Genomic DNA, 16,425 nt, shown 5'->3' with positions numbered 1-16,425 from the left:
ATGATAATTTGAGTTGAAAACCCATAATCACTTGTGGATTTTTCTGACTTTAGTTTTGTCTCACCTATTCTATGTAATAATTGAATCAATTGCACAGAATTACATATTTGCGGGGTATGATATTTAAGATTAATTATGAATATTTTGATTTTCTTGAGTTGAATTGGAATTCTTTGAATATTAATATCTTGGGATACATGTATACATCTATAAAAAAAAAAAAAAAGGTAGTGTCTATAAGTTTTTCTGCTGAGTAACCGGGCCTCTTGCCTCAGTAAGCAGTGAGTGTTCGCGTAAAAAGGTAGAAAAATCAAGACATCAACTTATGTGACAAGTGAAGTTTTGTAGCCTTTTTGACTTGAGTTATTAAACCCGTTGGGGTGTCTTTACACCTAATGCCCTGAGCCAACTGGATTGGGAGTCATTGGTTGAACGCTTGTTACAAGGGTCATTTAGAAAGCTTAATGAGACTGAGCATTGCACAAGTCACATAAAAATATTATATATATATAAAAAAATAATAATAATAAAATAAAAGATGAAGAGTCGATAAATAAAATCCCTTGATATTAATTATTCATTGAGTCTGATGATTCTTGTGATATTGCAATGTTTGTGTTAAGATTAAATTAAAGCCACGTATTTATGTTAAATTCGCTACGCACTACACATCACGCTAATATAGAATGGGTGGTATGAGATTTAGTCAGAATGACTTGTTCTAGTGATAGTGGTTGGTGGATTTTTGAATGTATTCATACTAACGAGATAATTGGATTATTTTTGTATATGGCATGAATCTTCTGAACGCTTGAATTGCTAGGGGCTAGCAATAAGCTGGTTGGGGGTTGTGATAAGTGCCAAAAATGTACACTTTTAATAATGAATTACTAAGGCATTTGTTAGATAATTAGGGCTTAAAGTGAGTATTATACCATAAAATGCAAATATCATTTTCACTCACTTTATATTTGTTTTTTATATTTTCAGGCTCAATTCATACCAACCCATGTTCAACATTTGCTGGCCCATTTCGTGAAGAGCTCATTTGCTTGTGTCCACTACCATCTTGACATCATTCCATGCATCACCATCATTTTTATAGTACAAATTGGCCATGTGCAACACTATTTTTCAATGGTGGTGACATCTCTTACTTTGACATGGTTGGCCATTCAACATTTTTGGTTTGAAAATTCTCAATGGATGGATAGCCATGTGCAACACTCTATTTTTCAATGGTGATGACATCTCTTCCTTTGACATATTTGGCCATTCAATATTTTTGGTTTGAAAATTCTCAATGGATGGATAGCTCCTAATTTCCTATAAATAGAGAGCTAGGGAGAGAAGAAAAGGGGGAGAAAAGAGAGGAAGGAATACAAGACAACATTGAAGGAAGAGAGAAAGAGGCAAGAGGAGAAGAAAAATCAAGGAGTAAGTTCTTGAGTTTTTCTCTTACAACAATTCTCTCACATATTCTTTCTAGAATTTTGTGAGATTAATTGTTGGTTGTGTAAACCTAGTATGAGGAACTAATCCTCTTACTAGGGTGATGATGGATCCACTCTATTGTATCTAAATAAATTTGGTTTGATTAATTATTAGTTTATTTATGCTATGTCAAGTGTTAATTAGCTATTCTTTATTGATAATTAAATCTTGATGCTTAGCTTCCATCTAGGTTTGATTACCATGATGCAAATTGAGGCAAATGCCCATGTCCAATTTGAGACCAGCTTCTTGCAGTTAACACCGGAGTTACCTAGACATAAAAGCCAAATGCTAGGATCTTTGTGATCGCTACATAAGTTACCATAAATCCTAATGCATTCTTGATTGTCCTAGCCAATCCAAATGCCCATGGATGGTTGCAATTGGGAATAGACGTGGTAAGTCAGATGCCCATGACTATTACATAAATTAGGGGACTTGATCTTTGACATGCATGAATGAAATGATAATTGTCGGTTAAATAATTTAAATACAATAGAGTTGGTGAAATCGGATCCCTAGTGTTTGTTTATTTGTGTTAATCCTTATTTATTTTGTTTCCATTGATAATTACAAGAGTTGGAATTGCATATATTTAATATTCAGTCCCTGTGGGTACGACACTCGTATTTGCCACTTCTATACTACAAATAATTCGTGCACTTGCGAGTATAATTTGGGTTTGGAATCGCTATACTTTTAGCGGGTTATAAACCCCACATCATCACCCACCACTCACATGCGTGCTTAGTGTTTACACAGCATTAGCCTTTGCTTTTCTTTCCTTCTTAGTCTGTTTTCTTTAGACTCCTTAATTATGTGGTTTTAATTACATTAGCAACACAGATATATACAGATTCAAGGGTAGCCCGGTTAGTTGGTAGACTAAACTGTCCAGGATCTGGTGTCAAATCCCACCACGGGGTTAGGTTACGAGTTTAATTTGGGGGATTGAGATTGTGGGTGTAATTTTTGTTGAAACGACATATCCCATTGGTTGGGATGAGTGATATATACGGGTAAAACCCTTCTTTTACAACTAACAATATCTTTTTCTAGCTTAGTGAGTTAAGCTTTAACACATAGTCGTTAAGCTTGTCAATGAGTTACACTTCGACTTGTAATAATTGAGTAATAAAATTGTGTGGACAAAATGTATAGCTGAAACCAAATAACCCAAAGGCCAGCATGGTAATTCCGTCATTTGATTACATATTAGACACTATTATGAAGTCCAAGATATTAATGTTTTGGGTCGTAGATAATCCAAAACATATGCATCATTAATGCCAAGAACAAAATTGTAAGAAAGAATTTTTAGGTAGTCGTGAGTTGGTGTTGTTACCAATGAAATCAAATCTCTCCAATATGCATCGGGAGATGAGAAAGTAGTGTACCTTAATCCAGCTAGCTAGCTAGCTAGGCTGGCCTTTACATGAACGTCGAATCTGAGTGTGAGTTTTGATACCCAACTGTGGTGTTCTTGTTCATCAGGGAAATTACCCTCTTTCTGTCAACTTACTATTTGTGTCCTTTCTCTCTCACACACATAATTACTTCACAGTTCATTAGTGGAATCATCCCTGCAGTGTCAACCAGAACCTTTATGGATATATTAGTTTTAAAGGAAGATAGTGAAAGTAAACGTAGAGTAAATGGGGGTGATGATCATGCATGATGTTGACTATGATGATCCATGCAAGAGATTTCTCTTCTCTCCTCCTCCTCCTCCTCCTCGTCTACAGGTCTACACCCTAGCTAGAAATGATTCAATCAATGGTGTAAATGGTGTCATTTCATCACATCAAAAGGCACAAAATGTGGTCAGAACATCATCTAAGAAAATGTCTTGTATGCTTGTCACCCTTTGATTGTGTGCTTTCTTCTTCTCTCGGTTGTAAATGATGCATGGGTTACCCAGGTGTCTATACACGATTGGTTCAATTCAAGAATGTATGTTTACTTGCTTTTCTTTATTGGTTGACCTAGGCAGCTTCAATTCACATTCTTCAACTCTGGGTACAGTTGGCGGTGTTTTCTAATAAATCGAATTGGAGGTTATAAAGTTTGACTGAATTCAAAATCAATGTTGACTTCAACTCTTCGATCAAACTTCATGGACTGGAAAGGTCATGAGTTCGATCCTTACGATGAACGATATCTTTGTGACTATGCGATGAGCTTTGACCCAATTCATCACGTCATCATGTGAAAAACTTCTATGCGAGTAGGCCTGACTACACAAGTACTAGTCATACAAGAAAATATTATTATAAATTAGATACTCGTATATATGGTATCGCATAAAACCAACCCAAATAACCAAAGATGTATTGTTCGCTCTGGGCGTAATACCTGCACGATTTTGTCCTTAAAAATACATTATTGCTTTGATTACAGGGGAAGGGAATTGGAGAGGCTCGAACTCAAGATCTCTATTTGATACCACACACATAAGTGCCATATAAACTACTCGTGATTCTCTTAAAAGGGTTTTCTTAGTTTAGAGGGATTGAATCTTTATTTATAAATCAAATCGGCTTACACTTAACCGATGTGAGATATAATTCTTTACAAATATAGAATGGAAAGGGGACTGATTAGAGCAATCAAACGTGGGAGACCAAAGATGGAATCCACTAGTACAAGATACCATTAGTACAGAGAGTGGTACCCTTAATAAGTGAGATATGCCTCCTCCTCTTGACTATTGTGGTACAATAATTTAAACCCCTTAAGATTGGGCACGTCAACAATCCCTTCAAGAGGACTGTAAGATCAGATATGGGACCCGAACCAGTGAACCTGATTCTGCTTCTATCCAAATCCGTCAGGTCATGGGCCCAACTGTTTGGAGATGACAATACAGGCTTCAATGTACTGGAAATTATACTCAACTGGGCTACAACAATTTAATTTAGGGGCCGCGTTTTGGTTTTTTATAGGCTCAATTCAAGGCTACTTGAATTGGGCCCTTTTTACTAAATGGGCTTGTGGTTATGGGTTTGGTGATGGACTTCTGGGTTTATTTATACTCGACTGGTTTAACAGAGAAATATATTTTCTCTAACTCAAAATTCCCAATTTTTGGGTTAAATATGGAGCGAGCCAGCGAGGAGACTCAGCAGAGTATGAACTATGAAGTCACTGTAGCTAATACCCTGGGAACTCCGGTCTTCAGCTCCCCGATAAATCCACCGTAACTTCTCTCGTCTTTCCGACCGAAAATGCCATTCGTTTCACAAATACAGCGACAAAGCGATTACAATCGATTCTCTTCTTCCACTCCTATCGTTATCGACAACGGCGCCTCCTACTTCCGCATCGGGTATTCTCCTGAAACCCTAGTTCGCTCTTTTTACATCTTCTCTTCCTCTTTTATGATATATGCTCTGCCCGTTTCTGCAATCTTGATGGGCTTTCTTGTCTTGGGTTTACGATGAATGTTTTAGGTGGGCTGGAGAGACTGATCCTCGAGTGATTTTTCGCAACATTGTGCAGAGACCGCGCCACAAATCCACTGGTAATTGCAGTTCATTCTAATTGGGAATATCGTGTAATTCACGAGAGGGATACTAATTCTCATTTCATCTTTTTGAGAGTGTTAGAATTCTCTATATAACTTGGGGGCAGTAATTTCTTTTTAGATTTGAGTTGGTCTTTTCTAATGTGATGTGCAGGTGAAACTGTCACAATTGTTGGTGACCATGACCCTGCATTGTTGAAAAACTTCGACTGCACTCGGTCTGGGCCTCGTTCTGCTTTCGATAATGATGTTGTTTACCAGTTCGAAATAATGGAATATGTAAGCCTTTTCGTTCTTTGACAGTGAAATTTAGTACCCTTTTTTTTTTCAAGGCAGGAGTTGAAGGGTTCTGGTTGTATCTATCCTAAGGAGTGTGCGATTATCTAGTGTTCTTTCACTAAAAGCTTTCATCTCTATTATATCTTATTATCTTTTAATTTTAAACCCATTCGGTCAATTTGTTTGCATTTGATTATCGTGTAATTCATGTCCCCAGTTTCAAGCCACTCTTCTCCTTAGAAAGCAAAATAGAAACTTTCACTATCCACAAGTTTCTAGTGAAAAATGTATAGCAGTCACTTGTGCACAACCGTCTTATTTATAAATCTTGAAGCTTTCACGTGTGTACGAATAAGAGAATGAGTTATTAAGTCTTCCCTAGGATTTATTGATGGAATGCAGAAATTAGTTAAGGGCTTCATTTTCCTTTCCCGTATTCCTTGATTCTTTGTATTTCTCTTCTTTTTTCCTTGTAAAAAAGCTAATTAGACCATCCTTTGCAAACTGTGAACAACTTAAAAATAGAAATTGTTATCAAAGAAACTGGGAATTGCACATAGTAGGCATGAAGGTTTATGCACATAATAGGCCTACAGGTTTATGCATGTATGAATACCTTTGCATCTTCATTTCATTGCTTGCATGCATTCGTACATGTGTCTTTATTTTCTATGTGTATAATTTTAATTTTTATCGTCATTTATTTTGCGCTTAAATGGTGCATTGGCTAATTGATCTATGCATTAACAGATACTTGACTTTGCGTTTGATCGATTGGGAGCAAATGGATCACAGGTATTGTTAAAACTTAAAAGTTGCCTGGACTACCGCATTGATTTTTTTCAGTCATTCTAGGATATAATTCCTGTTTCTTGGCCAATTTGTCCTTCAATTGGTATTTCCTTCCATTAAAAAAGCGGGCTCTCTTGTTTCTGCATGTATCATAATTATCTTGTTCTTCTACCCTCTCTAGTAGTCATAAATTTCTGTGGTATGCACATGCTGTTTGCCTTCTCTGCATTCTCTAGCATTCATATTTCTCTCTCTCTCTCTCTCTCTGCCTTCCCTTTTTTCTGTTTGGAGGGCTGGGTTTTGTCAGGTGGTAATCATTATTCAGCAGTTTTCTGTTTTCAAAAATCACTTTAATTCAATCTGTCTTCAGTCATTTACTCTCTCAAGATTGGAGATAATGTAATTAGGATGTGTAGAATATGGCATGAGCAAGATTTGAGAGGAGTTTCTCAGGATATAAGTAGATCTAGTGAAATTTTCATGAATGAAGCATGGTTTTTACGGTAACATCCTGACATCTGGTGCATATTCATGTTACAAATTTTGTTATGTGTACTTTATAAAGTCATGTCTTATGTTTCATGAATCATGACTCATTTTTTTTGTTTTATGTTCATTTGAGGCCAGAGCAGATTGATCATCCCGTGCTGATAACTGAATGCGTATGCAATCCAGTCCACTCTCGAGCTAAAATGGCAGAACTTCTTTTTGAAACATATGGAGTTCCAGCAATAGGTGCTCTTGATTTTCTGCATATGCTAATTGCCGTCTTTTATTGTACTGCCTTTTAGCTCCTTGCATATGTCAATTACTGTCCTAATCAACCTGTGTCATCTTTTCACTGCTATATCAGCATATGGCGTTGATGCTGCATTCAGCTATAAGTATAATCAGAGACATGGGATTTGTCATAAAGATGGTTTTGCCATTTGCCCAGGATTTTCCACAACTCATTTTATTCCGGTATGCTTTTCCCAGATATATAGTTCAAGGCTTCTAGCAAAGGATGTGTCAGGAAAATAATAACTTGTGTATTACTCCATAAATAAGTTTGTCCTTGGAGTAACTTTCGTAAGGTTCGCTTCTGAACATAATGTTGTGAGTATGATGGTGTATAGTTTCATTTTCTTTGTTGCTGAGGGGATTAAGAGAGGATTTACCATGACACATCTGTCAGCGGCATGTGCTTTTCTGTGTGTAGCTTATGACGTTCTACTTGCTGCTGAAACTATCTGTGGTCAGTCTTTTGTTGATGGTTTATTTAGGATTTTTGGTAATTGTCTCGATGATATTTTGTGATCTGACAGCCGTTTAGTTTTTCCTGTCTCACTCACTCCTTGTACTTGGTTGGCAGCCCTTTGTTACCCTATCAACAAAATTGTTTTGTTTTTAATATTAATGATATTCCCGATGTAAATTTTCAACATGGAAGGCTGTTGTTCAATGTAGCCAAGGCGATCAAATATTTCCAACTAGTTCACATAGATGACAGCTTGTTCTTTTATTTTCAGTTTCTTGATGGAGAGCCTGTTTACAAAGGATGCTGTCGAACTAATATTGGCGGTTATCACGTCACTGATTATTTAAAGCAACTTCTTTCACTTAAGTATCCTTATCACATGTGAGAGTACAACCACTACGACTCTACTTCAAAAACAATTGCACTTGTAACCTAAATTTGTGATTACCTTCCATATTGAGCATTGCAGGGCAAGGCTTACATGGGAGAAAGTTGAAGATCTGAAAATGGAACATTGTTATGTTGCACCAGATTATGCCTCGGAGGCTCGGTTATTTCAGGTAGCTAAGCTCCTCTCTGTCCATTCTCTTTGCTGATCCCTGAAAATTTACCTTTACAAATTTGTGGCAGGAAGGAACCAAGGAAGCTGATGATAAGATCAGGTCTTGGCAGCTTCCATGGACACCTCCACCAGCAGAGGAGCGTCCTTCTGAAGAGGAGCGTGCGAGAAAAGCTGCTATAAAGGAGAGACAAGGTCAACGATTGCGAGAAATGGCTGAGGCAAAGAGGTCGTCAAGGATAAATGAACTGGAAAATGAATTGCATGGTTTGGAATTTCTATTGCAGCAGCTTGAACAAGTTGAAGGAGATAACGTTCCATCTTTCTTAAAAACAACAGGCTATGTCTCGAAGCAAGAGATAGAATCTTCCATTTCAAAAGTAACACAATCTTTAAGAAAAGCAAAAGGAGAACCAAAATCTGACCTGGCTGAAACTGACGAGAAGACAGATTCTTCTGCAAATGAAAAGTATCCCCTTGTCAATATCCCTGACAACTTGTTGTCCCCAGAGCAGGTATCCTTCTGTATTTGCCCTATGGTTCTCATATGCCATCTACTCTTTCACCTTTTTATTGCCATGCAATTGTCATTTCTTGCATCGAGACTTTTGCCATTAACTTTGAAGAAATGAAAGAGAAGAAACAGACAAAAGAATGCTTTATCAAGCTTTTCTCTTGTAATGCACTCAAGTAGCAGTAGTTGGAGCTGCGGCTACTTGAGTTCAGTCACTACAAAAACATCTCTTTGTATTTGTATTGTTGAATCTAATGAATCTCTGAAGACATCAAAAGTTATTAGGCAATATTGTACAGGATCTTCAGGATTATTATATACATAATTTTGGACATTGGCTGGATACAACATTGGGTCCAATTTTTCAGTTGTTGCAGAGAATTATTTTCTTCACTGTATATGAAAATGGACCTATGTTTTGTCCTCCCACTCAGAAAACACCTCTACTACATTATCATGGGCTTTCACATTATATATGACAGTACATGCTCCATTAGCAAACATGAAAAGGAAAATAAAATTTACTCTTTGCAATGTCTTTTGTCAGCTGAAGGAAAAAAGGAGGCAATTGTTTCTCAAAACTACGTCAGATGGACGACAGCGAGCAAAACAAAAGCGCTTTGAAGTGGAATTAGAACGAGAAAGGAAAAGTCAACAAGATGAAGAGAGACGCTTGTATGTGCAGAACTCATTTGAACTTTCTTCTTTTCTTCTGTTCTGGTGTGCTTGCCACTGTGGGGGTGGGGGGCCTGACAATGTTTGGAGTTGATTGGGCAAGCATGATAAGGAAAAACATATCCTCCACATCTGAACTCCAAAATGATTATTTGGTCCAAGAAATGTGTGCTGTCTAGACTTCATGACTAGCACTGTCTGTCTAGACTTCATGACTAGCACCGTCAATTTTCTTGAAACATTTCAAGTACCATATTGAAGATATGAGTGGATGTTAATTTGCTTTTGAATATCGAGTCTTTCTTCATTATGTTTTTTTTCTTATTTGTTAATGTAGGGAGAATCCCAAACTTTACTTGGAGCAGTTGCATGCTAAATACAAAGAGATCTCTGTGAGAGTTGAGCAACGAAAACGACTTAAGACAAATGGTGGGCACACAAATGGAAATAATGCTTCTGGTGGCGTGGGCCGTGGTGAGAGATTAAATGCTGCCCAGAGGGAAAGGATGCGCCTGTTAACCACTGCAGCCTTTGATCGAGGCAAGGGTGAGGATACTTTTGGTGCCAAAGATGAAGACTGGCAACTTTACAAGCTGATGAGCAAAGATAATGATGACGATGATGAGGGACAAGATGATGAGGAAGCTGAGATGAACCGAATTTCTTCTAGGCTCCAGGTTAGTTTGTTGACTAGTTACTCCATGGTTCTGCTTGTCCTTATTTTCTAGTCCTAGTTTTTCTTTTGGGCGTGGTCATCTACTAACTTATCAGTCTTTGTGGCAGGAACTAGACCCATCATTTATTCCCAAGCCAGACTTAGGAACCCTTCAACCTGCTGCTGACATGCCAAAGTTCCGACCGCATACCAAGGAGGATTACCAAATTGTCCTTGGGGTTGAAAGGTTCCGGTGCCCTGAAATACTGTTTCATCCCAACTTAATTGGGATTGATCAGGCTGGGTTAGATGAGATGGCTGGGGTCTCTATAAGGAGGTTGCCATCCAGATGTGAAGAATTGGAGAATAGGCTGACGAGTTCAATCCTTATGACTGGAGGGAGCTGCCTCCTCCCTGGTATGGCTGAGCGCTTGGAAGCTGGAATCAGAATGATTCGTCCATGTGGGTCTCCTATAAACGTGGTCAGAGCATTGGATCCTGTTCTTGACGCATGGCGTGGGGCTTCTGTTTATGCTTCTGCTTTGCATTTCCCAGAGCAGACATTTAGTAGACTGGATTACTACGAGAAGGGTGAAGATTGGTTGCGCAGATATCAGCTGCAATACACATTATGAAATTTTAGTCACAATGCAATCAAAATACTCCGTCAGTAAAATTTTCCGCGGGTCATGTCTTCAGATGTTGTTTCCACCATATTTAGTTGCCAATGCTTCCAGCTATTGATAATTTTTGCTAATTATCCCATATTGCTCCCTGTAGAATCCTGAGCTTCATCAGTTTTAGTGTAATTATTGGCTATGCTTACCTCCACCGTCATGGTTTTACTCTGGCTGATCTAGTTTTTGCCTATGATTTTAAGTTATCAGTGCTTGTGATAGAAACAAGTGGGAAAAGAGAAGGAATTTTGGAGGAGAAATCTATTATTTAATGGAAGGCAACGGCTCTTTTTGACAGGTAGACATCACAAGCTTCTTGGTCGGTACTGACCGTTGAAATGCTGTGTATAACGCGGTAACCTAAAAGGAAACAAATTTAAAAATTCCCAAAATCCCAGCTTCTATATGTACACCCAGGATTTGAACGTTGCAAGTCTTCCTCTTCACACCAAAGCGCCTCTCACCTTCATATCCTCTCTTTGCTTGCAGAGAGAGAGAGAGAGAGAGAGAGAGAGAGAGAGACAGAGAAAGAGGCCCTTGAAATCAATATCCATAGCAACTAATCCTCCCATTCCTCTGTCGGACCCAGTAATTCCAAAAATTATCAAAGAAAATGGAGTCGCCACAGAGGAGGAAGAACAGGCTAAATCTCCCAGCTGGGATGAGCGAAACCTCGCTGCAGCTGGAGACTTTTTCGGGTTCTTTTAGAGCAATATCGAGCTTATCGTCTCCGGGTTCCTATCGTGCATTATCAGGCTTGACGTCTCCATCGAAATCTTCTACTTGCAGCGACAGATTCATACCCTGCAGATCCTCTTCAAGGCTGCACACTTTTGGGCTCGTAGAGAAGGGGTCGCCTGTTAAAGAAGGGGGAAATGAGCCTTACTCGAGGTTGTTAAAATCTGAGTTATTTGGGTCTGATTTTGGGTCTTTTTCTTCTCCTGCAGGTCATGGATCGCCGATGAGTCCAAGCAAGAACATGTTGAGATTCAAGACTGACCAATCGGGGCCTAATTCTCCGTACACTCCTTCCATCTTGGGGCACGATAGTGGGGTTTCTAGTGGGGCTTCCACCCCTCAGAAGCCTACGAGAAAAGTCCCTAAGACACCCCATAAGGTATAATTTCGACATTTTCTGTTTGGTTGCTCAGAAAATAGAGGACAAGTAGAATTGACTTCAACCTTACAGCAAACTCCCCTCCCCTCTTCCTTAAAAGAACTAATTTTGTAAAGCTTTATTTTTGCGTAAGAGAAAATGAACAAATGAAAGTAGGATAATTTGACTTTCTTCTATAAACTGCGTTTAATTCCAAAGAAAGATAGATGAGAGAATCAAGCCAAGCTCATCATGATTTAAGACCAAGTGCATGTGCATCAAAGCAAGATGAGAAATCTTCATAAGTGTGGTTTATACATATTATTGCAGATGTTGGAAGCCCCATCTCTTGGAGATGACTCCTATTTGAACCTGGTAGATTGGTCCTCACAGAATGTACTTGCAGTCGGGCTGGGCACGTGTGTTTATTTATGGAGTGCATCAAACAGCAAAGTAAGATTTTTATGTACGATGTTTCAGACAAATTTTTTTTTTTTCCCTCTCTCTCGCTGCTATTGAAGAGAGAAAATTTGGGATTCAATTGTGTTTGTAACAAAACATATGGTTGTCTTGTTCTCAGGTGACTAAATTGTGTGATTTAGGACCTAATGACGGGGTGTGTGCAGTTCAATGGACCAGGGAGGGTTCATACATATCAATTGGTACAAGCCGTGGTCAAGTTCAGGTGGCTTAACTTCTATACCGTTTGATTTCAGATAAATTTTGCTTCATCTTTACATTTGATTCACAGAGAAATATCTATTTTTGTGGACAAACTCGAGGTTACCAACTTGGCATCTGTTGTGCAGGTATGGGATGGGAATCAGGGCAAGAAAGTTAGAAACATGGGCGGACATCAAACTAGAACCGGAGTCTTGGCATGGAATTCTCGCATATTATCATCGGGAAGCAGGGACCGTAACATACTTCAGCATGACCTTCGCGTTTCAAGTGACTATGTCAGCAAGTTTGTTGGTCACAAATCAGAGGTAAAGCATTCGGGAGAGTTTTGCAAGCTACGCACATATGACTACTTGGAGTGACTGCATGATTGTATTTTGTCTATTTCCGGCTTAATTCAGTGGATTAGATTATTAGGCGAGAACATAAAACACACATAATAAGTTATGTCTGATCCTCAGGTTTGTGGGTTGAAATGGTCCCATGATGACAGGGAACTTGCATCAGGTGGAAATGATAATCAGGTCATCACCAAGTCATTCGAGTTTTTCCTTATAGTCTTCGATTTGGTCAAGTACTAATACAATTTGTTACGAGCAGCTCTTGGTTTGGAACCAGCATTCTCAGCATCCGACTTTGAGATTGACACAACATACAGCTGCTGTCAAAGCCATTGCATGGTCACCCCACCAAAGTAGCCTTCTTGCATCTGGAGGTGGAACTGCTGACCGATGCATTCGCTTTTGGAACACTACGATTGGTCATCAGTTAAACAGTATTGATACTGGAAGCCAGGTTTCCTTCTTTACAGCATCTACTTCAATTGCCATGCCACATACGGTGTATCATGAAATTGCTTGATAATTAACTTTTTGTCACATTAAGCTGATGCTACCATCTCTATTTACTTCTGGACTTGTGCAGGTTTGTAATCTAGCATGGAGTAAAAATGTGAATGAGCTAGTTAGCACCCATGGATATTCCCAGAATCAAATTATGGTGTGGAAATATCCATCTATGGCTAAGGTACATTGAGATGCGTTTAATTCTCTCATACTCTATGCTCTTCTTCATTATCATCAAAGCCAGCGTGCGTCTCACTGACTTTAGCTAGCTTCTAATATACTTCCCCACGTGTATCACATTCACACAGGTTGCAACCCTAACCGGCCATTGTTTGCGCGTACTTTATCTAGCCATGTCTCCCGACGGTCAGGTACTGTTTGTGTTTCCTCAATGAATACTTATCCAAGAATCCAAGTACCTGTATAATATATTATATTTGAATCACTAGTACAGACAATAGTGACTGGAGCAGGAGATGAGACACTACGGTTTTGGAATGTCTTCCCATCCATGAAGACCCCGGTATTTTGTTCCTCGACCAAATTCAGAGTCGATCATCGAAACTTTATAATCAAAATCTCTGCACACCTAATAAGTTCCTTTTTTTCTGTTTGTATTTCCAGGCACCAGTCAAGAATACAAATCTTTGGTCATTAGGACGAACACATATCAGATGACCTAATCCCTTCCTTCCTTCCTTCCTTCCACCAACCTAAATTGTTCTGTAAATTGATACATAATACACTCACTATACAGAAACATCATGCCCCATAGAAAGAGTATTTTCCTCCGCAACGCAACTTAGCAGTCTATAAATGGAGGAGAGAATTGTAAAGTAGGTCTGTATTTCAAATTTGTTCCAGTTTGCTACAATATTCAAGTCAAGTGTAATGTTATCATGATATTATTTGGATTAAATCCTTTTTCATGTACGTGATTTCTTTGTCATGGAGTCGAGACGCAGATCTCCAACAAGAGAGAGCAAGAACAATCCGGCCTTTCCAGCCCTGAAGCAAAATACTCACCATCTTCATCAATTACGAAATCTTTATGGTAGAGGGAATCCACCTTCTCCTTTGCTGTCTTGACAACTTCCCTATCCAAAGGGAGTTGGGTGAGTCCAGCTCTTACATTTCTCACTTGCCACTGCTTGTAAGTCTCTGGTCTCTCAGTCCTCTCTGCGCCTTCACATGCAACCACATTCATCACCTCCCGTCCAAATAGCTCACCCTCTACCAGCATCCTCTCTGGACTCTTGCGGGGCAAATTAGTGTCCAGCACATCAAACAAAGTAGAATAATGGAAGAGTGTTTCTCTGAATCGCGAAATGAAAAATGGCCCACCATATCCTCCATTCACAGTCCCCAGTATGAAAACATCCGGATTCATCTTCCTGATTAAGTTGAGAACTATATTCCTTGGACACTCCACAATCACAGTTTCATCCTGTAGGTTTTTAAGCTTGTAAAGGCTGTTTACGACAACTACTTCTTCTTTCTCAATCTTCAAATCTCCAATTCGAATGGTGTCCCAGTTCTGAGCTATTGCATTGAACTTAAATGGAACTTTAAATGTTTCTGCATTTTTTGCTAGCCGGCTCCCCGTCTCTTCAACCCTTTCTGCTGGTCGAAAACCCGGCTGCGGAAAATCAATCCCAGTAATCCTAAGCTCAGGAGGTCCACCAGGCCGAGCTGACAGACGTTGAATAAGGGAAGGCCATTGGAAACCATATATAATGCCAAAATCAATAATATGAAGCTTTGTTGCTTTCTCAGCTACATTCATAATTGTTTTATTTGAGAAAAAATTAGTGAGCTTCTTAAAAGGACATGCAGCAAGAATTAACTGATATGCTTTCAAAACATCGGCCGCTGATCTTGGCTTGGTGATAAGGCCTTTGTATATCTTGGTTCCATAACCCGCCAATCGAGCTTCAAGCCCATCAGCAAAATAGCTGGCCATTCTCTGCATACCATCCCCTGTAAGTGATGAATGCTGTCTAATTTGCATCAACAGCTCATTTGCACTTCTACGATCATCTGCTGAAACAGCTTGTGAACACATTGTCAAGAGAATTCTTAAATCAACTACTTCTCTTTTCCCTCCTGGTTCCTTCCTACAGGCCTTTCCTCCATTGGACCCTTTTGACTGTCCATTCTTTTGCACATTCTTGTTTCTCCCCTTCTGTAAAGCTGATTCTTGTCCACCATTCAGTAATACTAAATCAAACATAGCCGAATGTACACTCGATTCAGTGTAAACTGCCGATTGCTTGTTAATCCTCCCACCCTCCGAATTATTCAAATCCTCAGGATGAGGATTTTTCTTTCCCCTGGTTTCATCAACATGAATCTCATTCCCCTGCTTATTTCCCACATGAGCTTCTAACCTCAGATCTTTAAGAGAAAACCCATTACTCGCCAAACAATTACTGTATGGAAGAAATTTACTAGCTTCTTCAAACCCTTTATTAAACTGCACAACAGATGTGGCCGCCGTAAATATTCGAGAAGTTCTAAGAGTGCCGAGAGGAGAATCCATAGCAGTAATAGTGTTGCTCCCTGAAGTGTAAGATACAGGAGAAGAAGTGGATTGAGAAGGGTCATCCACTACATCGCTCGCATTGGTGCTGCTACTGTAATTCACTTGATTCCCATCTCCGTTTTTATGGTTCAGATCGACAGAAGGGCTAGTATCGTGAATAAGCTCATACAAGGATTTTTCAGCGGCTTGAAGTGCTGTGGAATGTTCTTGATACATGCAGCTCTTCTCTTCCACATCCTCTTCCATATCTTCTTCCATAAGCATCTGGGTTACGTACTTCAAAGCTACATCACTGAAATCAAAATCCTCATGCGCATCTCCCTCTTGGTTCACCATTGAACCCGCTGGCAGATTGCTAGAAACTGTATCAGATTGCAAAGGTGTATTTCCATTCATTTGATTTACTGAAGGGCTGCTGGTTTCAGGCTGACAAAAAGCCGAGTATGTGTTAAAGGGAAGAATTAATCATAATTGCATTTGAAAAACACAAGAATCAACATATAACGATGCAATAAAAGATGCTCAGACAAACCAGATAGACGCAGAGAGAGCGGTTGGCCTCCTCAATTGCAGGAAGAGACTAAAGATTGAAAATTTAAAAGAACTCTATTTTTGGGTAGTGATAAAAACATAACTAGCACAAGACCCTTCCATACACATGAAAACAGAGGACAGGTATTGTTTTGTAAGTTAATTATTTCATTTAATCCGCATTGTTTGATAATTTAAGAAATGACAAAAATAAAATACCAAAATAGGACGTGTCAATCAATGGAAGACAATAATTTAGGCTTAGATTTCACATGAAGACAAAGATGTGTGTTGGGTTTCTTAAGCTTAAACTTGA

At 39.0% G+C, this 16,425-nt stretch overlaps 2 protein-coding genes and 1 pseudogene across 5 annotated transcripts; 2 read left to right on the top strand and 1 right to left on the bottom strand.

Annotated features, from left to right (window-relative positions):
* Nucleotides 1–4,579: 4,579 nt before the first annotated feature.
* On the top strand, nucleotides 4,580–10,567 carry LOC119988616 (actin-related protein 5). Of its 3 annotated transcripts, XM_038833715.1 has the most exons (12): nucleotides 4,580–4,822; nucleotides 4,947–5,017; nucleotides 5,175–5,299; nucleotides 6,050–6,094; nucleotides 6,724–6,826; nucleotides 6,945–7,054; nucleotides 7,603–7,712; nucleotides 7,801–7,891; nucleotides 7,962–8,405; nucleotides 8,952–9,079; nucleotides 9,417–9,756; nucleotides 9,863–10,567. In XM_038833715.1, the coding sequence occupies exons 1-12, from the start codon at nucleotides 4,722–4,724 to the stop codon at nucleotides 10,367–10,369; spliced, it is 2,175 nt and encodes a 724-aa protein (XP_038689643.1). In that variant the 5' UTR covers nucleotides 4,580–4,721; the 3' UTR covers nucleotides 10,370–10,567. The 3 variants fall into 3 exon arrangements, with proteins under 3 accessions (XP_038689643.1, XP_038689644.1, XP_038689645.1); XM_038833716.1 differs by lacking the exons at nucleotides 4,580–4,822; nucleotides 4,947–5,017 and having other exon boundaries at nucleotides 5,196–5,299; nucleotides 6,714–6,826; XM_038833717.1 differs by lacking the exons at nucleotides 4,580–4,822; nucleotides 4,947–5,017 and having other exon boundaries at nucleotides 5,203–5,299; nucleotides 6,719–6,826.
* A 22-nt stretch (nucleotides 10,568–10,589) lies between these two features.
* Nucleotides 10,590–13,936, top strand: LOC119988619 (protein FIZZY-RELATED 3-like). Of its 2 annotated transcripts, XM_038833720.1 has the most exons (11): nucleotides 10,590–10,709; nucleotides 10,907–11,528; nucleotides 11,838–11,960; nucleotides 12,088–12,192; nucleotides 12,317–12,496; nucleotides 12,650–12,712; nucleotides 12,789–12,983; nucleotides 13,113–13,214; nucleotides 13,342–13,404; nucleotides 13,488–13,556; nucleotides 13,658–13,936. In XM_038833720.1, the coding sequence occupies exons 2-11, from the start codon at nucleotides 11,025–11,027 to the stop codon at nucleotides 13,709–13,711; spliced, it is 1,458 nt and encodes a 485-aa protein (XP_038689648.1). In that variant the 5' UTR covers nucleotides 10,590–10,709; nucleotides 10,907–11,024; the 3' UTR covers nucleotides 13,712–13,936. The 2 variants fall into 2 exon arrangements, with proteins under 2 accessions (XP_038689648.1, XP_038689647.1); XM_038833719.1 differs by lacking the exon at nucleotides 10,590–10,709 and having other exon boundaries at nucleotides 10,744–11,528.
* LOC119988618 lies at nucleotides 13,931–16,004 on the bottom strand (annotated as a pseudogene).
* Between the last annotated feature and the right edge of the window lie 421 nt (nucleotides 16,005–16,425).

This window comes from Tripterygium wilfordii, chromosome 21 (genome assembly GCF_013401445.1).
Source record: "Tripterygium wilfordii isolate XIE 37 chromosome 21, ASM1340144v1, whole genome shotgun sequence".
NCBI lineage: Eukaryota > Viridiplantae > Streptophyta > Magnoliopsida > Celastrales > Celastraceae > Tripterygium > Tripterygium wilfordii.
This window is presented reverse-complemented; position numbering and strand designations above follow the sequence as displayed.

Excerpts from the sequence above, each read along its gene's own strand:
- LOC119988616 (XM_038833715.1), top strand. The coding sequence starts at position 4,722 with ATGCCATTCGTTTCACAAATACAGCGACAAAGCGATTACAATCGATTC. Across the intron at positions 6,827-6,944 it reads ATATGGAGTTCCAGCAATAG|CATATGGCGTTGATGCTGCA; the intron begins GTGCTCTTGATT and ends CTGCTATATCAG. Across the intron at positions 7,892-7,961 it reads CGGAGGCTCGGTTATTTCAG|GAAGGAACCAAGGAAGCTGA; the intron begins GTAGCTAAGCTC and ends AATTTGTGGCAG.
- LOC119988619 (XM_038833720.1), top strand. The coding sequence starts at position 11,025 with ATGGAGTCGCCACAGAGGAGGAAGAACAGGCTAAATCTCCCAGCTGGG. Across the intron at positions 12,497-12,649 it reads TTGTTGGTCACAAATCAGAG|GTTTGTGGGTTGAAATGGTC; the intron begins GTAAAGCATTCG and ends TCTGATCCTCAG. Across the intron at positions 12,713-12,788 it reads CAGGTGGAAATGATAATCAG|CTCTTGGTTTGGAACCAGCA; the intron begins GTCATCACCAAG and ends TGTTACGAGCAG.